The sequence below is a fragment of the Primulina eburnea genome, chromosome 2, assembly GCF_022965805.1.
Source record: "Primulina eburnea isolate SZY01 chromosome 2, ASM2296580v1, whole genome shotgun sequence".
In the NCBI taxonomy this organism is placed as follows: Eukaryota; Viridiplantae; Streptophyta; class Magnoliopsida; order Lamiales; family Gesneriaceae; genus Primulina; species Primulina eburnea.
In genome coordinates this window covers 3,404,504-3,425,934 of record NC_133102.1, presented here as the reverse complement: position 1 = coordinate 3,425,934, position 21,431 = coordinate 3,404,504, and the positions used below count along the sequence as shown (strand labels likewise).

Genomic DNA, 21,431 nt, shown 5'->3' with positions numbered 1-21,431 from the left:
TTTAAGATATATGTGAAAATGCAAATAACTAATTTTTTTAATTGATATCATAGCAGATTTTATGAATTAGATTCCTATAAAATACAAGTTAATATAATTATTTGAAAGATTATTGTTTGTGTAATGAGAACCATCAAAACATGATAATTTTTTTTTATTTAGTAGATATCTTACGAGAAGGTCTCAAAGATCTTTATCCATGAGACGAGTCAACTATGTTCATATTTACAATAATAAGTAATATTTTTCATAGACGACCCAAATAGAACATTTGTTTCATAAAACTGATTTGTGAGACCGTCTCACAAAAGTTTTTGTGTTGTTTTATTACATTATATATGCTTGGGAAAAAAAATCAATCAATTAATGATCTAATTTTTTTAATCATAAAAAATCATTTATTTTTAACGGGTAAATAAAATGATTATTATTTTTTGGGTTGGATAAATAATATTATTTTTGGAATCAAGGTATAGTGCATCCACTCATTCGATTAAGAAAGGCTGATAATTGAGGTGGGAGGATTATCAATAATGTAAGGGACGGGGCCGAACAAAAGTTGGGGCTGGGACTCACTGGTTCATGATTGTGCCCATTTCCGTGAAAACAGAGAAGAACTAAAAAGTGGTACCAACAATCTTTCATTAATTTTTACTCTTCTTTATACTATTTTGATTAATATTTTAAATAAATTATCAAATCAAATCCTGAATTACAGAGAAGAAATAAAATTTTGCCACATACATGAAACGACTCCACATTTTTTTTAAAAAATTCCGATTTTTTCAAAGATATTATAACTATTAAATCATATCCTGGATTACATTGTTCTTAATAAGCAAAGGAATAACATCATTATATATTACATTTATGTTCAAAATCTCACTATTTCTTGCTAATCCATGAGCCAGAAAATTGGCTGTTTGAGGGCAATGAAGTATGGAAGATTTTGGTATAGAGGAACAAGTTGAACGTATTTTTTCCAAGATTAAAGCATCCATAGAAAATGTGGTGATTGCTTGTATAGCTTTGAAAGAATCATATCTACAACTCAGTCAGTCCATACCGAATGTAAATCTACTAATTTCGATTTACATTCACAGTCTAATTAAGTAACATGAATGAAGAGATTCATCATCGTGGGTGTGGAACTAGATTTCATAATATCGACACTTTTCCAATGCATTACATATCGACGCTTGTTGTAGATAGATTTATGGCCGAAATCGAAGTGGCTAGAAAGTAAAGAAAGTGATCAATTAATTAAGCATGCAATTAAAAGCACACGCACTCACTGTATATTATTTTAAATAATATTAAAAGTAAATTCAAATCACGTTTTGCTCCGAAATTCGATTTTTTTAATGAAGAAATGTTTTTTAGACACAAAGTTCGATTCTACCATGACGGCGAGAGACATAGAATGCATCATGTAGAGTGTCATGTGGTGTTTCATGGGCATATATCATACCAAATTTACTCGATTCTTTTTGGGATATTTAGGGAAACAAACTCGGTCAATTTTCGTTTTTTAAAAAATTATCATCTTTAAATACATTTGGGTGTTTTCAGAAGATCGATTTTTTTTAAAAAATGTTCGATGAAAGTTATTTTACTATCTATCCCATCAAATTTTTTTAGGACAATATTTTAAAATTGACCAAATGCCGTACAACGAGGGAATGTGGGATCGAATGAATCGCCGTCTACCCGTTAAGGCAATAAACGTGAATGTAAATCAGTGAATGTAATAAATTCCAACTGACAATGAAATATATATGAAAATAAACTGGCAAAATTTTCACTCCACTCGAGTTATTACTCCTAAAATACAGATTTGGGAAAAAAATTATATATAACATAACACCCCCAACCAAAAATAAACAAACCCACCAAAATTATGAAAAAAACTTTACCGGAAAATGGAAAGAAACAAATATTTTAAGTCAAATCCTCGAAACATTTTTTTGAATAGCAAAAGATGCCACGGACAGCTCATCTAATGAACGGCAGCGACCGGTGGGGTGTAGCTGATGCTTCTCTGGTTAGGCAAGGCGAGCATCGCCGTGTGATCTATGAAATCCTTGAGCGCAACCACCGATTGCAGAATCAATCTCAGATCCTGCGCGCAAGCGAAACCCATGTTGCCAATCCTTCGAACGGCGTAAACGTAGAAAGTTACACATCCTTTCTTGAATTTGAACCGGGACATTTCGCAGCCCGTCAGCCCTCTGATCAGCTTCTTATTCACTTCACCCATTGGAATCTCCGGCGGCCAGAATCTATCCATCGCGGCCTTCATATTCTCCGATTCCAGAACGAAGAGCACCACCTTGGATTTTTTCGTCCCCAGACCTAATGTGAGCGTGTGCCAAGCCTCGTGAGCGAGGATCGTGAAGTTGGTAGGCACGTACACGGTGGTCGAAGGGAACCGCGGTTTGGGTTGGTCGTGGTAGTTGGTGGGAGGCATGGAGAGGAGTCGGAGGAGTTCGAGAGTACCGGCACGTCGGATAGTGAAGGATTTTACAATGAATTGGCCCCCAAATCTGAGACCCTTGACTTGGGCGCTGGGTTTAAAAGAGAAATCAGATGTGGGTCTGGTTGTCTGGTCGTTCGGGTGCTGGTGCTTCTGCTTCTTCTTGCAGCTCTTGATCTTCTTGTTCAGTTTATCTTCCATGGACTGATGGAAGGTACAGATACGGGTTCTCTAATGGCGGATGAAAAAAGGAAAGAAGAATTTGTTAAGTGGGACGTGATGATTGATGAAGAACTCTCACCTTTAGATTTTGGCAATAAATAAATTATGCTGACAATATACTTTTAACTAAAATCACTTTACTATCTGGCTTTAAAATTTGAGTGGTCTCGTGGGAGATAGTTTCACGGATCATAATCTGTGAGACGGGTCAACCTTATCCATATTCGCAATAAAAAATAATACTCTTACATTAAAAGTAATATATTTTCATGAGTGACCAAAATAAGAGATCCGTCTCACAAATACGATCCATGAAACCGTCTCACACAAATTTTGACCTTAAAATTTACGGCCATACCCGTCAGCACATGCTTCCTTTTGCTACCTACTAGTTTGACGTCGTACCGATTCTATTTTCGTATACATCAAATATTTTTTATTCATACTCGATTCAAAGAATATAAATAAATATTTTTTTTTTCAAAAAATATTATTTTGTTATTATAAAAATTAATTATATGGACCAACGTGACCATAGATTTACTCGTATGTATAAAATATACTAGTTCGTTATGTACATGTATTAATATCATGTTAATATAATTATAAAATCTAAAAAAATTATTTATGTGGAAAAGTCAATATTCAACTTTTATTTACATGAAATTTGAAAATAAAATGATATGTAAAAAAAACGAAAAATTATTAAAACATATAGGGAAATTAGTTGGAGGAGGAATGATGTGTGGATCTAATCGAAGGGTAGCAGTCACATCGTTACAAAAATTAAATCGAAATAATTTTATTATATTTTTTCTTGTTTCTTTGTGATATTGATTTAATTTCAGCTTTATTATGATATTTTTCCTTACTTTTTATTTTTTTATTGTAGTTATTTTTCTAATATGATACTGAAAATTATTAAAATTTGAAAGATACATGAATAAAACTAAAATTTCAAAGATACAATTACAAAAATCACATAGAAATTGGGAGTGAGTCTCATGTGAGACCGTTTCACGGATCATAATCTGTGAGACGGGTCAACCCTACCCATATTCACAATAAAAAGTAATACTCTTAGCATAAAAAGTAATACTTTTTCATGGGTGACCCAAATAAGAGATCCGTCTCACAACTACGACCCGTGAGACCGTCTCACACAAGTTTTTGCCAGAAATTGGATACAATACTAAGATACCAAATTTTTTCCCCCAAAATTACATATGAAAAGATCGATCTCTCCTTTTATATATATATATAGAAATTGGATACAATACTAAGATACCAAATTTCTTCCCCCAAAATTACATATGAAAAGATCGATCTCTCCTTATATATATATATATATATATATAGAATTGTTACCCTAGCTGGCGCCCACGCGTGCATTTTATTTTTTTAAAAAAATTTTATTAGCGATGGTTTTTATTAACGCTAATAACGACGGATTATTAACAACCGTCGCTAATAACGACGGTTTTTAAATAACCGTCGCTAAATATCTAAATTTTTTTAAAAAAAATCGGACAGATATAAAAGTAATTTTACGAGGAAATGGGCGTACTTTCCTTCCCCAAAATTTCTTGCGCCCAAATTTCGTCACCGAAACCCAACTTCGCAAGTAGCTTCAATTTCCTTGCGGTATTCCGGAGATCTATTGCGGGTTATTTCGAAATCAGAAGGTAAATTTCATGTATTTTAAATTTCATATTCCCAATATATTTGTAATTTAGGATTTTTTGATAATAGATCTTGTGTTTGAAAAACCAAGGGTCAAGCTGTTGGATTTTAAATGGGGTTTCGGTGGTTGTTCTGTAAATTTCATATTAAATTAAGAGAGAAGGTTGGCAAAGGGGAACACACGAAGCTAAAAATGAAAGAAAGACCATAGAGTTTATCTAAGCGATTAGCTGCGTCTCATTCTCGTGAAGCACTACTAAACTTTTTAAAATAAAAACAAGATTGTAGATTAGTGGTGAACATGTTTAATTTGTGAGTGCGTCACCTGAATTTATTATTAATTGATTTATTGGAATTTTGCGGGCAACAATAGAACCCATGAATGTTATCTTTATGGTTAGTGAATGAAGTCAGCTTTCAAAAAGTTGGGCTAGGGGGTTCGTAGATAGTGAAAACAAGAAAATACAATAAGTTTTGTGAAACAAAATTGAATATTTTTATCAATTTTAATGTTTGCCGAGCTAGCTAGCATATTATGTGTATCAATTTTAATTTTTCTATTTTCATATTTAAAGAATGGACGAAAATAGCGGCGATGAAATGTCATACATTCCCCAAGTTGGAGACAATCAAAAGCCAAAGATTGGGATGAAATTCGAATCTTTAGACGAGGCGTTTTCGTTCTATAACCAATATGCACGAGAATCTGGTTTTAGTGCAAGAATGAGCAATAGCAAAAAAAGTAAAAAAACAAAAGAAGTTATCTGGAAAAAATTTGTATGTGTAAGGCCCGAGATGTTATTACAGTAATTTGAGATTAATCTGAAATGATTATAGACAGAACGGATTAGCTGGAGAAAAGTAATGCCAAGATTTTAAGTTGATAAAATGAGATTGTGTAAGAGGGCATGCGAAGCGAGACCGCACCTGCAGTTGAAGAAGGACCGCACCCGCAGTCGATATTAATGAAATTGTGAAGAGGAGGCCGAAGCCTCACCGCACCCGCGGTGTTAACAGGGACCGCCCCCGCGGTGCAGTACCGCACCCGCGGTCTTGACATGTACCGCACCCGCGGTCATGCAATTTCAGAAAATATAAGATTGTCGAACCATGAGCGCACCCGCGGTCTTACACCTACCGCACCCGCGGTGCGACGTGTTGTGCGAAAATGAGGACACCTCATGACATGCATGCACTGATATATATAGATGATAATTCCTTCGAAAATCATTCAGCAGAAATTGAAAAGGGACTGAAGAAGAAAGGAGAAAATCCTTACGCCTTTTTCGAGAAATCCGTCCGTCTGATTTTGAATCCGACTTCGATATCGAGTTCCTAGCGACATAGGCTACAACTGGACGTAAGTTTTACTACGTTTTGACATGCTTTGAAATTATGGTATTGTCAGAATTGAATGGAACTCATATATGTTATTCTTGACATGTTAGACAGCGTAGAATCGAAGTCAGATTAAGAAACGGACTAAATATGAACTTGTTATGATTTCAGAATAAGATTGAATAAAAATTGATATCCAGATTGAGTGGTTATCGATTATGAGATATTAGAATTGATATCTGACTGATATGATAGGGCTGGATATATTAAGATTATGATGTTATGTTATTGAAACAGAATTTGATTGAATTCTGTTTATATCCAGTATTAATTGAGTGGTGTATTGATACCAAACCCTCGATATTGTTATTGTCAGATCGATATTGACAGGTTTTGAGTTCGAGACTTCGACAGAGTCAGAGTATCAGGAAGAAAGGTATAAATTAATGTTGAGTTGGGATTGCACAACTCGAGTGAGGTTTGACTCGAGTTTTCCTAAATCACATACTTAGTTTATTACATTGATTCTTGTAATTGATGAGATTGATGATTGTAGTCTATTGATTTATAGCCACTGCATGTAATGACTGCTGATTCGCTAGTCATTGACTGATTTGCTTAGATAGTGACTGTATGTATTGATTACTGAGTCGTTGAGTCAGAGGCTGATTCGCCTAGTCACCGGCTGATTCGTCGGGTTATTGACTGATTCGTCTTATTATAGGCTGATTCGCCTAGTCACCGGCTGATTCGTCGGGTCATAGACTGATTCGTCTAAACCTAAGCTGATTCGCTTAATTACAGGCTGATTCGTCTGGTTATTGGCTGATTCGCCTAATTACTGGCTGATTCGTCAGGTTATTGACTGAGTCGTCAATTCTGCGGCTGATTCGCCCAGACACTGGAGATATTAATTATATCGATGACGTTTAGGGATTGATTCATTCCTATCGACTGAGATTCGATATAATTACCTATATCCAGACATCAGGATCCCTAGGATAGAGTTGAGTCGAGTCTGAGACGACGCGTCAGTGGAGTCGAGTCTGAGACGACGCGTCAGATGAGTTGAGTCTGATACGATATGTTGATTTACATTGTTTTGCCATTCATGATTATTGAATGCCTGAGATTGATTTATGTTTCTGATTTGATACATGTTATGAATATTTCTTATATGCTTTCGTATATGTTTTTATATGATTGCATTTATACATTGTTTATACTGGGATATTTATATCTCACCGGAGTTATCCGGCTGTTGTCTTGTTTTGTATGTGTGCATGACAACAGGTGGGGCTGGATCAGGGTCAAGAAGAGGATGAGAGAAGACGAGTTTAGCGTGGTGATTCCGGACTTGGTTTAGAGATAGGGTTAGACACTTGATATTAGTTGTTAAACCCTAGTTGAATAAATATATGTTGTACAGGACTTGTACTTTTATACTGAGATGTATGTTCATGTTTAATATGTAATTTGAGTAAATTACATTACGTTTCCGCTGTGTATTTAAAAAAAAAAATTTAGACCCTGTTTTATAATTGATTAATTAGTCCCAAACATGATTAAGAACTTGATTAGCGTCCGGGTCCCCACAGTATGCTTTAAAGAAGGACATACAGATGCAATCAGATGGAGTAAACAATCAAAAAATGATGAACCAATAAAGGAAAGAGCTTGTGGTGAGATTCGAACTGGATGTAAGTCAGAGATTTCAGTTGTGAAGTAACAAACCGGTCTTGGTTGGGTTATTAGTACCTTCATGGAAAGTCATAATCATCCACTATCAACTCCTTCAAAGGTGCATTTGTTGCACTCACATCGTACTGTTTCTGCAGCAAAGAAAGCACTGAGTCAACAGTTTGCAGAAGCGAATGTACCTACTTGTCAACAAATGCGATTGTTTGAAATAGAGTCTGGAGGACCTGAACATGTTGGTTGCACAGAAAGAGATATAAGAAACTACGAGAAAACGCTTAGGGATGAGCACAAGGGTATTGATGCCGAAACATTGATTGATTTCTTTATGTCTGAGAAAGACAAGAGCTCAACTTTCTTTTTTGATTACGAGACTGATTCAGACAATAGATTTATTCGTTGTTTTTGGGCGGATCCTGTGTCACGGAGGGCATACACTGCATTTGGTGATGTAGTGGTGTTTGATACAACATATAACACCAACAAATATGGGATGATTTTTGCACCATTTGTAGGAGTTAATCATCATCATCAGGCCATTGTTTTTGGTTGTGGATTTTTAAGTGATGAGAAAACTGATTCTTTTGTTTGGTTGCTTAATAAGTTTCTGGAAGCCATGCCTAAAGGAGCACTAAACTTGATCATAACTGACCAGGATCCTGCTATAACGAAAGCCATAGCTGAAGTTTTCCCTAAAACAATACATCGATATTGTTTGTGGCACATTCTAAACAAATTCCCAGATAAATTGAACCCCGTGACTTTCGGTGACCACTATCAAAGCATAAAAAATGACATCGTACATTCTACGACTTCTATTGAATTTGAGAGATCATGGGAAGATGTTATGAATTGTGCTAACTTGGTAGAAAATGATTGGCACTCATTAATGTATGAGTTGCGGCATAAGTGGGTGCCGGGTTATTTCAACCATGTATTTTCTGCAGGAATGTCAAGTAGTCAGAGGTCTGAAAGTTCACATGTATTTTTCAAGAGGTACGTCTGTAACAAGAACTCATTGATGGATTTTATAATTCGTTTCAATAAGGCACTTCAACACCAAAGACACAATGAGTTAGTTGCCGATCATACTGATATGAACGAGCGGCCAAAGGTTAAATCGAACTGGCCAATGGAACTGCAAATGGTGAATGTATACACGAAAAACAAATGGTTGGAGTTTCAAAATGAAATTAGTCTGAGTCATGGTTATTACGTGCAACAAGCATCTATCGGAATTGAGTTTGGGGTTTACAATGTCATTAATTTTCAAGGTTCTTCTTCTGCCAAACATAGGCTGCTTACGCATGACATACAAAGAGACGATATATCATGTAGTTGCATGAAATTTCGATTTGAGGGTATTCCGTGCAGACATATGTTAGCATTCTTTCGTATCAACCAAGTGTTCCACTTACCTGATCAGTATATACTCAAACGGTGGACAAAAGATGCAAAAGTTGGCGTACTATACACTATGGCTGAGCAAAATTTGGTCGACGATCCAGAAAGGTGTTTGATGTCTAGACATATGAGGTTATCTTGTAAAGCTTCAGCTTTAATTGATGTAGCATCTTTCAGTGATGAGGGGACAAACTTCTTGGCTGATGAGTTTGATTCTATTGATAGCAAAATGAAGGAGATGAATATTAATAGAACGTTAAGCAGTGGAATTCAAAGTAGGAGTACCTTCGATGGAGCCATTGGTATCATTGATCCTTCATAAATAAGAACAAAAAGACGTGGGAAGAGACTAAAATCATCGAAGGAGAAATCAATATCAAGGGGCCGACAGTGTCGTGGATGCGGGCGTCGAGGTGTGTCACATGACAAACGCAACTGTCCGAATTTGAAAGACGAGTATGTGTGTTTTTTTTAGAAGTTTATAATTTCTTTAATAGTAATACGGATGACAAAGTTCGTTTATCAGGTCAACACTAAATAATAATAACACATATGAGAACTCAGATGAAGAAGATTTTGGATCAATAGATGTTAACTCAAATACATAAATTAATTTTTGCATTTAAATATTGTTTCTTTGATAATATTTCACTAATAATCGTTTTCATATTTACAGGTTGTACAAACACGTGGACAACTGGAATGGACTTCGACGACTGAAATTAATTTGTATGTTTTTATGTTGGATGGTGCAAAATTTTAATAAGATAATGCTCTGCTACAATGTTTGAGCTATATTAAAGTTAAATTTTAATTACATATTTTGTTGGAAAAACATTGTGAAGTTGTGTTCATATTCCTTGAATAATAATAAGATAGCGCTATGCTGATTTCTGATCAATATTTTCTGCAGGAATGAGGCTGATCGAAGTTGCAATTGGTATGATTCAGGGTGCTTGTCCGTAGTTATTTTAATAAGATAATGCTCTGCTTCAATTCATGGTTACGGTCATTGCAAATTTATTGCGTGTTAGCGCAACAGCTTTTGACTATATTTAGAAATGGACGAGTCATGACTTGTGAGAATGTTACCTTCTTCCCTTTTGGCATCATGGATGATTATAATAATTTACTATTGATGGTTTTCTATGCAGCTAGATGCACCTATCTCAGAACTCATATATATATATATATATATATATATATATATATATATATATATATATATATATATATATATATATATATATATATATATATATATATATATATATATATATATATATATATATATATATATATATATATATATATATATATATGTGGGGACCCGGACGCTAATCAAGTTCTTAATCATAATTGAGACTAATTAATCAATTAAAAACAGGGTTAATTTTCTTTTTTTAAAATGCGGAACGCAGTGAAATCAAACTCATATACATATCAGTATAAAATACAATACAAGTCTTGTACTGAATGCATTCAAAATAAACTAAGGTTTAACAACTAATGTCAAGTGTCCAACCCTATCTCTAATCCAAGTCCGGAGCCTCCACTCTAATCACGATCTCTCCTCATCTCCTGGACCCTGATCCTGTCCCACCTGTTGTCATGTACACATACAGACAAGACAACAGCCGGATAACTCCGGTGAGAATAAATCCCAGTATAAATCAACGAAACATGCAATCATATAAACAAATATAAAGCATGTAATCAGGTAACCGTAATATGTATCAAAATCTGAAACATAATTGCAATTCTACGATTCAGACTAGACTCAATCCTAGTCTAGGGATCCCGGTTTCCAGATGTGGTGTTCCTATATCGAATTCCGTAATAGAAAGAACTTTATTCCTATTACTCGATATAACCAAATATGGTGTTCCTATATTGAATTCCGTAATAGAAGAATTCCAATCCTAATTACTCGATATAACCAACATCCGGTGTCCTTACCTATCCGTCATGGACTGTAGCTCTATCGTTAATATCAATATCTTGAGACATCGTGCAATGTTCCCGTGGCGATTCCACCACTATCAGGAACTTCTGTCACAAGATTACTAATCTGATACCTGCTATCTATAATTCAAGAAAACAAGTATATCAGTCAAATCAATGCAAATATCAATGTAATAAAGTAAAGTATGTGATTTAGGGAAACTCAAGTCTAATCCGACTCAAGTCGATCTCCCAATACCACATTGACTTATACCTTCCTTTCGTCGGTTTCTGGCTCAGTCGAAGTTCTGAACTCACAGCCTGTCTGGCAATGACAATACCAATAATTTCATATCAATATACCTTTCAAATCAATAACAATCTGATCAATCTGGATTTAACTCAAAATCAACGGTACACTTTCAATATCCCCGTTAATACAACATCTCCAGATAGTAGTTACAATCCATAAGCCATATCCAATACAATCCGTTATTCAATCGTAAATCAAATCTGTCCGGTATAACTCAATATACCCTAAAAATTCATAACAATTCCATAATCAGTCAGTTTCTCAGTCTGACTTCGATTCTACGATGTCTAACATATCAAGAACATCATATATGAGTTCCATTCAATTCTGATAATATCATAATTCTAAACATGTCAAAACGTAGTAAAACTTACGTCTAGTTGTAGCCTATGTTGCTAGGAACTCGATACCGAAGTAGGATTCAAAATCAGACGGACGGATTGAAATATAAAGGCGTAAGGATTTTTAACAAAGTTTCTCCAACTTTTCTAATATTCTGAAGGATTATACGGTTATACATATATATATATATATATATATATATATATATATATATATATATATATATATACACCCGCATGCATCCAGCAACGTGGCTCGCATATTTCGTTGGCACGTCTCGCGCATATGCGCGACATCTATCGGCGCATATGCGCGAGACACTAAGTCTCGGCGCGTGACTAGCACCTCGCCTCGCGCATATGCGCGCCCCTGATCGGCGCATATGCGCGAGTAATTCTTCACAACTCTCGGGTTGTGTCGCGCATGTGCGCGAATACAAGTCGCGCATGTGCGCCAACCTTTCTGGATTGCTCGCGCATGTGCGCGCATAAAGTCGGGCATGTGCGCTGATGCTACTGTCTTGCATCATGGGCTACTGTCTTACTCGCGCAGATGCGCGCCTACTCTTCGCGCATATGCGCGAGACCTTCGGCTCTCGCACATACATTTTCATACGTATTCTTATTTCGTGTCCCAATTAATCCTCTCATAATCATATCAAATTATAATTCAATAATTACAGATTATTAGGATTAAATTTTCCGAGCATTACAGACTTAAATGGTATGAAATAGAAATAATTAAAATCAAATCAATACGGATCTTTCCTTATTTTAGGCGGCAAATTGAAGGTCGTGGTGAGCAGAGTAAATCCAATAAGAAGGAGAGATCGATCTTTTCATATGTAATATTGGGGGAAAAAAATTTAAGTCACTGGCTAATATATATATATATATATATATATATATATATATATATATATATATATATATATCACTGGGAACTTCGAATTGCAATCAAGACAATATTTTCTGTTTTTGTCCGAACCAAGTCGAACTAAAAGTCAAAAAATCATTTTATTAACTTTTTATATGACAAAAATATATATTGATTTGACACGAATGTTTCATCTAATATACTTAAATAAAAAAATTAAGTTAAATTGTAAAAGATAATCTCAAAGTAAGTGTTTTTAATGTGATAATTAGAATAAAATTTCCTTTTATGAACAGTGAGAGGAAAAAGGTTTTTGTGTCAAATAGAAAAATATATGTAAATGTATTTCAAGTAGAATAAATTGAGATTGACAAAAGAAAAAAGAAAAAAAAAGAAAGAAAAGAGACGGAGTAATCCAGCAGGACAAAAACTTGTGTGAGACGGTCTCACGGGTCGTATTTGTGAGACGTTTTTCTTATTTGGATCACCCATGAAAAAATATTAATTTTTATGCTAAGAGTATTACTTTTTTTTGTGAATATGGGTAGGATTGACCTATCTCGCAGATTATGATCCGTGAGACGGTCTCACATGAGATTCACTCGTCTAGCAGAAATTGGGATGAATAAAAGGGTGAAAAATAGGGTGGTTTGGCTATTTTTAAAAATGTTTAATAAGAAATAATCTTTTAAAAATTTCAACTTCAAGATGCGTTAGAAAAATGGAATTCCCATAATATTACACGTAACAGAAAGGGAAAATCAAACTATTACATCACTTTAAATGTATAGATTATAAAATTTTCATAATTTTATTGACCACTTTAATTTGTTCAATGTAACAATTTAAATTGCTTCGTATTATTATATATTAAAACAGGTAATTGAAATATACCAAGGACAACTATTTGTTATGTATTTCAAATAGTTTAATATTAATTATCAATATTTACGGGAAATGTGCACGAATTAATGTTTAAATACGGATTTAACAACGCATTTCTCATATATTGATCAGAAGCTGTACATATCTTCTTATCTTATCGCATGCGTGGTGCAAATTAAGAGTCCACACCCATCCGGGCCGGGTGGTGGAAAAGAATCCATCAAACGAAATCATTACCATCTGCCGAAGTTAATCTACAGCAACGGCGGCGCCACCACGCATGATACCTGCGTCATATACCGGAGTGAAATCGGGCTGGAAAAGCCCGATGTTTCTCTCAGCCAAAGACACTTTTTTTATAAAAAAAATTCTCATTGACTATAAAATGTAAGTCTCGAACGTCCGATCCGGCATCAGAGGCGTCCCTCTTCCAGAAAAGGGCATTCTCCACCGAGCATCTTGGTTGTTCAGATGTCTCAACGAGCGAAGACCACCCCGTCTCCCCAATTACTATGATATGTACATCTCTGTAGGAACTGAAGCATCGGAGCAAGTACTCCTACTTCCCAACTAATTATGTTAGGATCAATTCAAATCAAGAAAATCAAACAAAAATGAAGAAGGATTTGAATGTAAATGTTATTTTCCAATTTACAAAAGTTAAATATGACCAAGTAGAAATTATTCAGTCAGGTATACAAACTGATTAATTGGTAAACTAAGTGTAAAGCTCCCTTCAAGGTGGACGATAAACGTCTTTAACAGCCAACTTGGACAGTTAGGGAAGCAATCTTATATTTTTAGCTTGGAATTTAAATCAGATAAATCAGTAGGCACATAATCACATGGCCTGTGAGAAAGGCCAATTTGTTCGTAGTTTGTTTGGCTATAGAAAACCACATCGAGGGTGTCGTTAGAATATATTATTATTAGTTTTCAAGGTTAGATTGATCATTTTTTTTGTAGTTTATCTCAAGTATATAAATATCATTTTTTGTATTATTTATTATTGAGTTCACAATATTTCGACTTTATTTTTCATTCATTTTCTGTGTCTGATCAAGTGTATGGTGTGAAATCATCGTTATATTTATAAGATATTATATAAAAAAAATTAATAAATTTTTTTTTTATATCACACCACTAAATCATAAAATAATATAATTCATTTGTCAAAAAATCGTGCTATGTATTTTAATTTTTAAAACTGATAATTCATTGAATATAGATGATACAAAATATCCATATATAATATATAATACAATAATAAAGAATGGTAAAGATATGGGTATGGCTTGATCCAATTGGTCTTGGTCGGTTGCAATAATTATTTTTTTTGTCGTTGAATAATCGAAATATGATGATTCGTTATATGATTTAAAATATTTGATTTGTATCGTTATCATCAGTTGTGACTTTTGACAAGTTAGTGTATGATTTAAAATATCTGATTTGTACTATTATCATCGATTGTGACTTCTGATAAAGTGAATAACATTTAAAATTTATAATTGATATCAGAATCAATGTCATATATACAATTCTCATTAATTGAAGTGCAGTTATAAGAAGAGATTGTCATGTATAATAATTATATCTGTTTGATAGAATAATCGAAATATAATATTTGAGCTTATATTTAGTTTAAAATATTTGAATCACGTTTTTATCATCTATTTGTCTGTTTTTATTTTGTAAAATTAAGTAAATATCGAAAAATGATTTTTTAATTAACAAGCAACGTCGTTCACTTTGTTATATTCAAATATATCTAAATAAACTAAAAAGAATGTTTGTATAAAAGAAATCTGCCTCATCACCGAAGCTCATTCCAACCCACGGACCCAAAGCCTCGAGTCTGCTAATATTTTATTGTCGAACAATTATTACGATCGTCGTCGAAGTTAGTAAGAGAGAATGGGGAGAAAATTCATCGTCGGAGGCAACTGGAAATGCGTAAGTTTTCGATTCTGATTCTACTTCTTCAATCATCGAATTACCCATCTTGTTAACTGATCCGCTGGTCCATCCGATGTTGTTTTAGATTTAACGTTAACCGTGTTGAATGACGGATCTTGGAGATCCGAAATCGAATAAGTAGTGTATGATTTCTGTAAGTTGTTGATTCAGATGTTTTAGTGTTTACTCGTGTATTTTTCGATCTTTTTGCAGAAGGTAATTTGTCATATCATAGCTGATTGTTGGCATCGATGAAATAATTGATGCGTGCATATGTCTATGTGTGAGCACGCTAATGCGTATAATCGTTTTGATATACATAGATGCCTCGGATTTCCTCACTGTGCAAATTAAATTGATTTGATCAACAAACTGTATTTTTCTTGAAAACCCTACGTATATAATTTATTTATTTTCATATGATGCTTGTAATTGGCAAGTCGTCTCAAATGGCTTATCCCTTCTGTATATGTACATGATTGCGTAATAAATTTAGGAAATGATAATGTTATTTAAATAGTGAAATTCTGTGTAGAATGGAACTACTGAAGAAGTGAAGAAGATTGTTTCAATGCTAAATGCTGCCGAAGTGCCACATGAAGATGTTGTGGGTCAGTATATGTGCATAGCTACTCTTCTCTTTCTTTAACCGTACTTCGTAGAAGCTAGCAGCTGGCTATCTGATGGAATTTATTCAGGACGGGCAAGAAATTAATCGAAAGCTTAGGTAAAAGCAACTTTTGAAATGGACTTGTATCACTACTCTATTTTCTTTGTTCTTTTTACTGGTACGAAGAACTAAAGAAACTGAGGTAACCGTGTTCCCTATATTCTGCTCGGTCCTAAAGTTGTGGATTCGAGCTCGGTACTTTGCATGTTTGTGTCTGAAAGCAAGAGATTAATATTTTTGTTGCTGAGAAATTTGTATAATCTGACCGGTTGCAGTGCGGTTGGAGTTTTAACGTTTAAACATGTGTGCTACATTTAAGACTTGATCTGATCTGATGACAGATGTTATCCGTTGTTCCCATGAAACTGAAATTATTACATTCTTGATTTTGAAATAGGTTTCTTGTATTTGAGCTTGGTCGGTCATATTCAAATTTAAATTCGTTTCTTGGAACTATCTTAGATATTGAAAACTACAGATGATTAATTTAAACCATTTCGGTCTTTTAACATAAGCACTTTTTGATTTTCATGTCATTAATTGATTTGATTGCTTGGACCAGATTGATATTTTGCCTTACAGAGGTGGTTGTCAGCCCTCCATTTGTTTTTCTTCCTATCGTAAAAAATCTTCTGCGACCTGATTTTTATGTCGGTGCTCAGAACTGTTGGGTTAAGAAAGGAGGCGCTTACACCGGCGAGGTTAGGTATGTCTTCTTAAAAATGTTTTCTTGGTTTTATTGTTGTATGTCTGCAAGATCAATGGGTTTAGGCATTTGGCCATAGATATTAGAAGCCGTCCACACATAGGCTCAAGGTGCAGCGATTCTTATGCCAAGCATGTCCCATGGCTACATGCAGCTTAGAGGCTGAAGTCAAGAGTTTAATAACAAGATGAAATACATTGTAAATTTGTAATGATAATTGATCTGTTTGAGACCAATGAATCATCTGTTTTTTCAATAGTTTTTAAACTACATTTGGATGATATGTGGCCTAATATATATAATATTTCTAAAATTAAGAAGTTAATATATCTAAAACTAAGAACATTATACTTTAGTAAGCCTTGCTTTAGAAGTTGCACGCATCGTGCTCACCTTGTGCTTTGGCTTCAGATCACTCCCAACCATGTAGTATTAATAACTATAGTTTAGAAAGTTTTGGATTCATGTATTTTCTATACCATGGTTGACATTTAAATAAATTTTCCTACTAGATAATATGTTTACACAGCTCTTGTCAAAGAAACCTCATTTTCATACCCTGTAGTTCGAAAATGGTTTCTTTCTACCAATGTATTCTATTTTAATTTTGGACATCCATTTCCGACTCAGAATGTAGTATATCATTTTTATGAATGTAGTATATCATTTTTATGAATCTACTATAACAGTGGTTCATAAATTGTGTGTTTTTCTTGTATAGTGCCGAGATGCTTGTCAATCTGAACATACCGTGGGTAATTCTTGGTCACTCTGAAAGGAGAGCTTTGTTAGCAGAATCAAACGAGGTAATTCATACCCTGTGATTTTTAATAATGAAAATGAAATTATATATTGGTTATTGGATCTTACTCTGTTTTACTTAAAATTTATATTTTTTTGTGCTGCCTTCTCATTTCAGTTTGTTGGAAGTAAAGTTGCGTATGCACTTGGTCAAAGTTTGAAGGTAATTGCTTGTGTTGGCGAGACTCTTGAACAGAGAGAAGCAGGATCAACTCTTGATGTTGTTGCTGCACAGACGAAGGCTATTGCAGGTACTTGAGTTTCGAGGACAAGTCTTCTTTGAAATGATATGATGGATCAAATTGGTTGTTTGTTGTCTTAGTTGTCACATAAGTGGATTGTAATTTAGTTATTTAATAAAAAACTGTTCCATGATTTGTCTCTTATGTGAAACTCAATTAAAGATTGTCTATAGGGTTAACCATCCCGAACTTTTCTCTTGTTTAATAACTCTCTCTGAACTACATCTCTCAGTGTTAGTATTTGTTGACAATATTTTTCCTTGGAACTACAAGTTCCTGCTTTTCTACAGTTTTATGCTTCGAAGGTGCATAAATCTTGGGATTTTTAATTGTTGCTATTTCTTGTTGGTAAAATACGAAACTGGTTATAAGGCAATCTCTGTATGAATTTGAGGAAATGAAAGTAAACGGTTTGAACTATAATCTCTGAAACTTCTTGTTTGAATGTTGCTGTACATTCTCTTTTGTTTCAATACATTATCTGTATAACCGACAGATTTGTGTAACCTAGTGTATGTTTCTGTACTGTTCACTCCACCTCCTCACTTGTTTCTAGATCACCAACATTTGATTTATTTTTTTCAAAAGCTTTTGGAGATAGTTTAGCGTGCTCTGAACACTGCTAAATATATAATTGATGCAGTTAATCTTTTTTTTTGGGTTGTTTTTCTGTCCTTTTAACTTTATATTGTACTTGTCTACCAATTTGGCAACATGAAGTGCTTCTTTGAGTGCGTGGAATAAATGCTCGTGAATTTTCAGCTCACTTATCTGTTGTTACAGTTTTCATGTTCTTTTCATTTAATTGTTTAGTAGGATTTCAATAGTTCTTTTCTTCCAAAAAGCTTTGCACTGTAAATCTGAAGGTTAGTTACATGAAAAAATGTTGTGTAGTCGGTGCACTTGGTCAGTTTGACTGGGAAGACTTTATAATAATTCAACATGTTTTATATATTTTAATGGTCCTCTTGACCTATATAGGGAATTATTCTCAGCCTTCTGCTTTAAACATGTTTCCGCACCCCTAAAATGAGAACAAAAGTTCTTGTATTTGAATGAGATCTTGTGTTGAGCTAGGAAATAACAATGTATGTGTGCCTTGACTGATGAGCCTGTATGGGAAATGCATGGAAGTTTTGCATCTTGTTCAGGATTCAGAATAATCTTTTTTGTTTGCCATTCTTTGACTTCATTCACAGCATAAACTTATTTTGATTTTCATGTCCAGAACAAATAGCTGATTGGACTAATGTTGTCTTGGCTTATGAGCCTGTTTGGGCTATCGGAACTGGGAAGGTTGCCACTCCTGACCAGGCTCAGGAAGTATGTTGGCTTCAACAATTCCATATTCGCATGATATATGCATACAATTATTGCCAAAATCAATTTCAAAATGAATTCTATGGATTTATTCTCGATTGAAAATTTCCTGAATAATATTCACTCTATATCCTGCCCCACCGCACCCCGTCCAAACCAACCCCTTCTCAGACACACACCCACGCATAAAAGTGTTTAGTGGTTCTGGTATACTCAAACTTTATATTGTGAGCTCAATTTATGGAATGATGTCCAGGTACATTGCGAATTGAGGAAATGGCTTCAAGCAAATGTTAGCTCTGAAGTTGCAGCCTCAACTAGGATTATGTATGGAGGTAATGTCCAATGTCTGACCAATTATGGAGTCTGACCAATTATGGAACAACACTTACTATGCGAATTAAGAAATGTCGCTCTAGTTGCTTATAGAACTATCGTAACAAATCCATGGCACATGACATCCATACACTTCCTTTCTCTCTCTTTTTGTGTGAACATAGTTCTTGTACGACTAACTCAATCCAACTTACTCAATACTCATTTTGCAAATGGCTTGCTTCCAAATACTACTGAATTGCAGGTTCTGTGAATGGTGGTAACTGTAAGGAATTGGCTGCGAAACCTGATGTTGATGGTTTTCTAGTTGGTGGCGCTTCACTTAAGGTAAATTACAACCCTGTCTTCCTCTTTCTACTCTGGTAAGGTTGCTTTTAATCCTAACCATGCGAATAAAATGATAATTTTTAATAATACAATGGAATATAAAATGATATTCCTCGTCTCCCATGTGCAGCCGGAGTTCATCGACATCATCAAGGCTGCTGAGGTGAAGAAAGATGCTTAGGTCTAGCTACCCAGTCTTCGATGTCAATTTTTGAACATTTGGTTGAGTAGATACAACTACTGTACCGGTATTCTTCTGGTCTAATTATGCTTTTAACTTTTGGTTGCTCTTTGAAAACAACAGTCTTTCAGTCTTTAACGGATGAATAAATTGTAACAAATCCATAGGTTTGCTATTGCTCTGTGCGCATGCGTATACTTGAAATTCTCCCGGAACCGTTATCAGTGAAGTTCTTATGTTAGTCCATATTGGGTTCTCTTGTGATTATGAAATTGAAAATAAGTCTCTTATGTTTAATTTTTGCACAATTAAATATGATATCATTGGCTACCTAATAGACCATATTTTTCAGATCTGTTAAAAATGAGGCAACTCCAGTTAGATTCTTTAGAAAATTAACTACTTTTTCTCATTTGATTTTTTCTTTTTTTTGAAAAACAATTATCTATTGATTTGAGGCTCCTAAAATATGGTCTTTTGGCCGTATTCCTCACTTTTCCCCCCAACTCTAAGTTGTATGTGATTGGACTGTGGTCAAAACTTTTTAACTTGGTTTAGAAACTTGTTGGAAATAACTTCTGCTACTTCCAATTTTAACTTAGTCAAGGATGTGCATTCAATTTCTTACTCACTTCGAGTAATTTGAATCAATTATACATATGCATAAGCTGTTTAGTCAAGAATTCTTAGATCAGAATGTATGGTTTCCTCTCAATTTCTCTTAAGGAAATAAATTTTATACTAATATAAAATAAGTTTTTAAACTAATCATCATATCTATAATGACTTAAAAGGAATTGGGGCAAAATGGTATACACAAAGTGTAGTCTGCTTGCCGGGCCTGACTTCCATTCTCGTTGGAATACCTGATCACGTTAATGGTTTTTTTTTTTGTTTTTTTTTTAAATCTTAATTCTAAATGTTCAATAAATTATCTAGGAATCCTTTGAATTTTTCTATTATCTGGGTCTGACCTGTGTGTCAATTGATTCATTCTTTTAATAATAATAATAAAACGTATTTGATTGTAAAAAAACGAAAGAAAAAAATATTTAAAATGCAACTGATATTATTTATATGTCAGTGTATTTAAAAAATAAATAAAATGCAACTGATATCCCATTAATCGTTTTCCACCACCATTTTATTTTATCAACTGTCACAAAATTTTATTTTTTTTGCAGACCATTCATTCTGTCATACGAAAAATATTAAATACCCAGATGTGTCACTGCTCACACTAAAATCTAAAAGAAAACTCCAGACGCAAATAGAAGTCGGGGCTTGTAGGACGCTATCTAAAGTGTGGACAAGAAAAATATATGATATTCGGCATATTCATTTAATGAGTAAAAAATCAAAATATAGTAACTAAAATCTAAAAATTACATGCAAAAACTTGCACTTTTAATTAGAAATCATACGAACTAACACATATTCTTTCAATTTAACCATAATAATAGTAACTTTCAAGAAAAAAAAAAATTTTGGTGGAAAGATCAACAAATTTCACCCCACCTTCGAGTTCTGTACTTCTGTTCACCACCCAGAAAAAAATTCCAAGAAAAGGAAAAAAACGACAAACCAATCCAAACAATGTTTACTAATTTTTCTTAATATAAAAATATTACCTAGAAATTCGAGTGGAGATGAAATGCCATCCTCGAAAGCCAAATTGAATAATTGCAACCCAAAAAAAAAAACGAGT

At 34.1% G+C, this 21,431-nt stretch overlaps 3 protein-coding genes across 3 annotated transcripts; 2 read left to right on the top strand and 1 right to left on the bottom strand.

Moving 5' to 3' along the window:
• Positions 1–1,785: 1,785 nt before the first annotated feature.
• LOC140824489 (uncharacterized) lies at positions 1,786–2,842 on the bottom strand. The gene has a single exon (XM_073186072.1). It carries the CDS (start codon positions 2,675–2,677, stop codon positions 2,000–2,002), a length of 678 nt encoding a protein of 225 aa, XP_073042173.1. The 5' UTR covers positions 2,678–2,842; the 3' UTR covers positions 1,786–1,999.
• Positions 2,843–7,481: 4,639 nt separating this feature from the next.
• On the top strand, positions 7,482–9,143 carry LOC140824001 (protein FAR1-RELATED SEQUENCE 5-like). Its single transcript, XM_073185606.1, has one exon. It carries the CDS (start codon positions 7,482–7,484, stop codon positions 9,141–9,143), a length of 1,662 nt encoding a protein of 553 aa, XP_073041707.1.
• Positions 9,144–14,980: 5,837 nt separating this feature from the next.
• On the top strand, positions 14,981–19,969 carry LOC140820322 (triosephosphate isomerase, cytosolic-like). The gene is made up of 9 exons (XM_073180672.1): positions 14,981–15,137; positions 15,676–15,751; positions 16,393–16,516; positions 17,238–17,322; positions 17,436–17,568; positions 18,788–18,882; positions 19,136–19,214; positions 19,460–19,542; positions 19,673–19,969. The coding sequence occupies exons 1-9, from the start codon at positions 15,099–15,101 to the stop codon at positions 19,721–19,723; spliced, it is 765 nt and encodes a 254-aa protein (XP_073036773.1). The 5' UTR covers positions 14,981–15,098; the 3' UTR covers positions 19,724–19,969.
• Positions 19,970–21,431: the final 1,462 nt, after the last annotated feature.

Coding starts and splice junctions, on each gene's coding strand:
- LOC140824489 (XM_073186072.1), bottom strand. CDS start 2,677: ATGGAAGATAAACTGAACAAGAAGATCAAGAGCTGCAAGAAGAAGCAG.
- LOC140824001 (XM_073185606.1), top strand. CDS start 7,482: ATGGAAAGTCATAATCATCCACTATCAACTCCTTCAAAGGTGCATTTG.
- LOC140820322 (XM_073180672.1), top strand. CDS start 15,099: ATGGGGAGAAAATTCATCGTCGGAGGCAACTGGAAATGC. Junction 17,569..18,787: donor ACAGACGAAGGCTATTGCAG/GTACTTGAGTTT, acceptor TTTCATGTCCAG/AACAAATAGCTGATTGGACT. Junction 19,215..19,459: donor AACTAGGATTATGTATGGAG/GTAATGTCCAAT, acceptor ACTGAATTGCAG/GTTCTGTGAATGGTGGTAAC.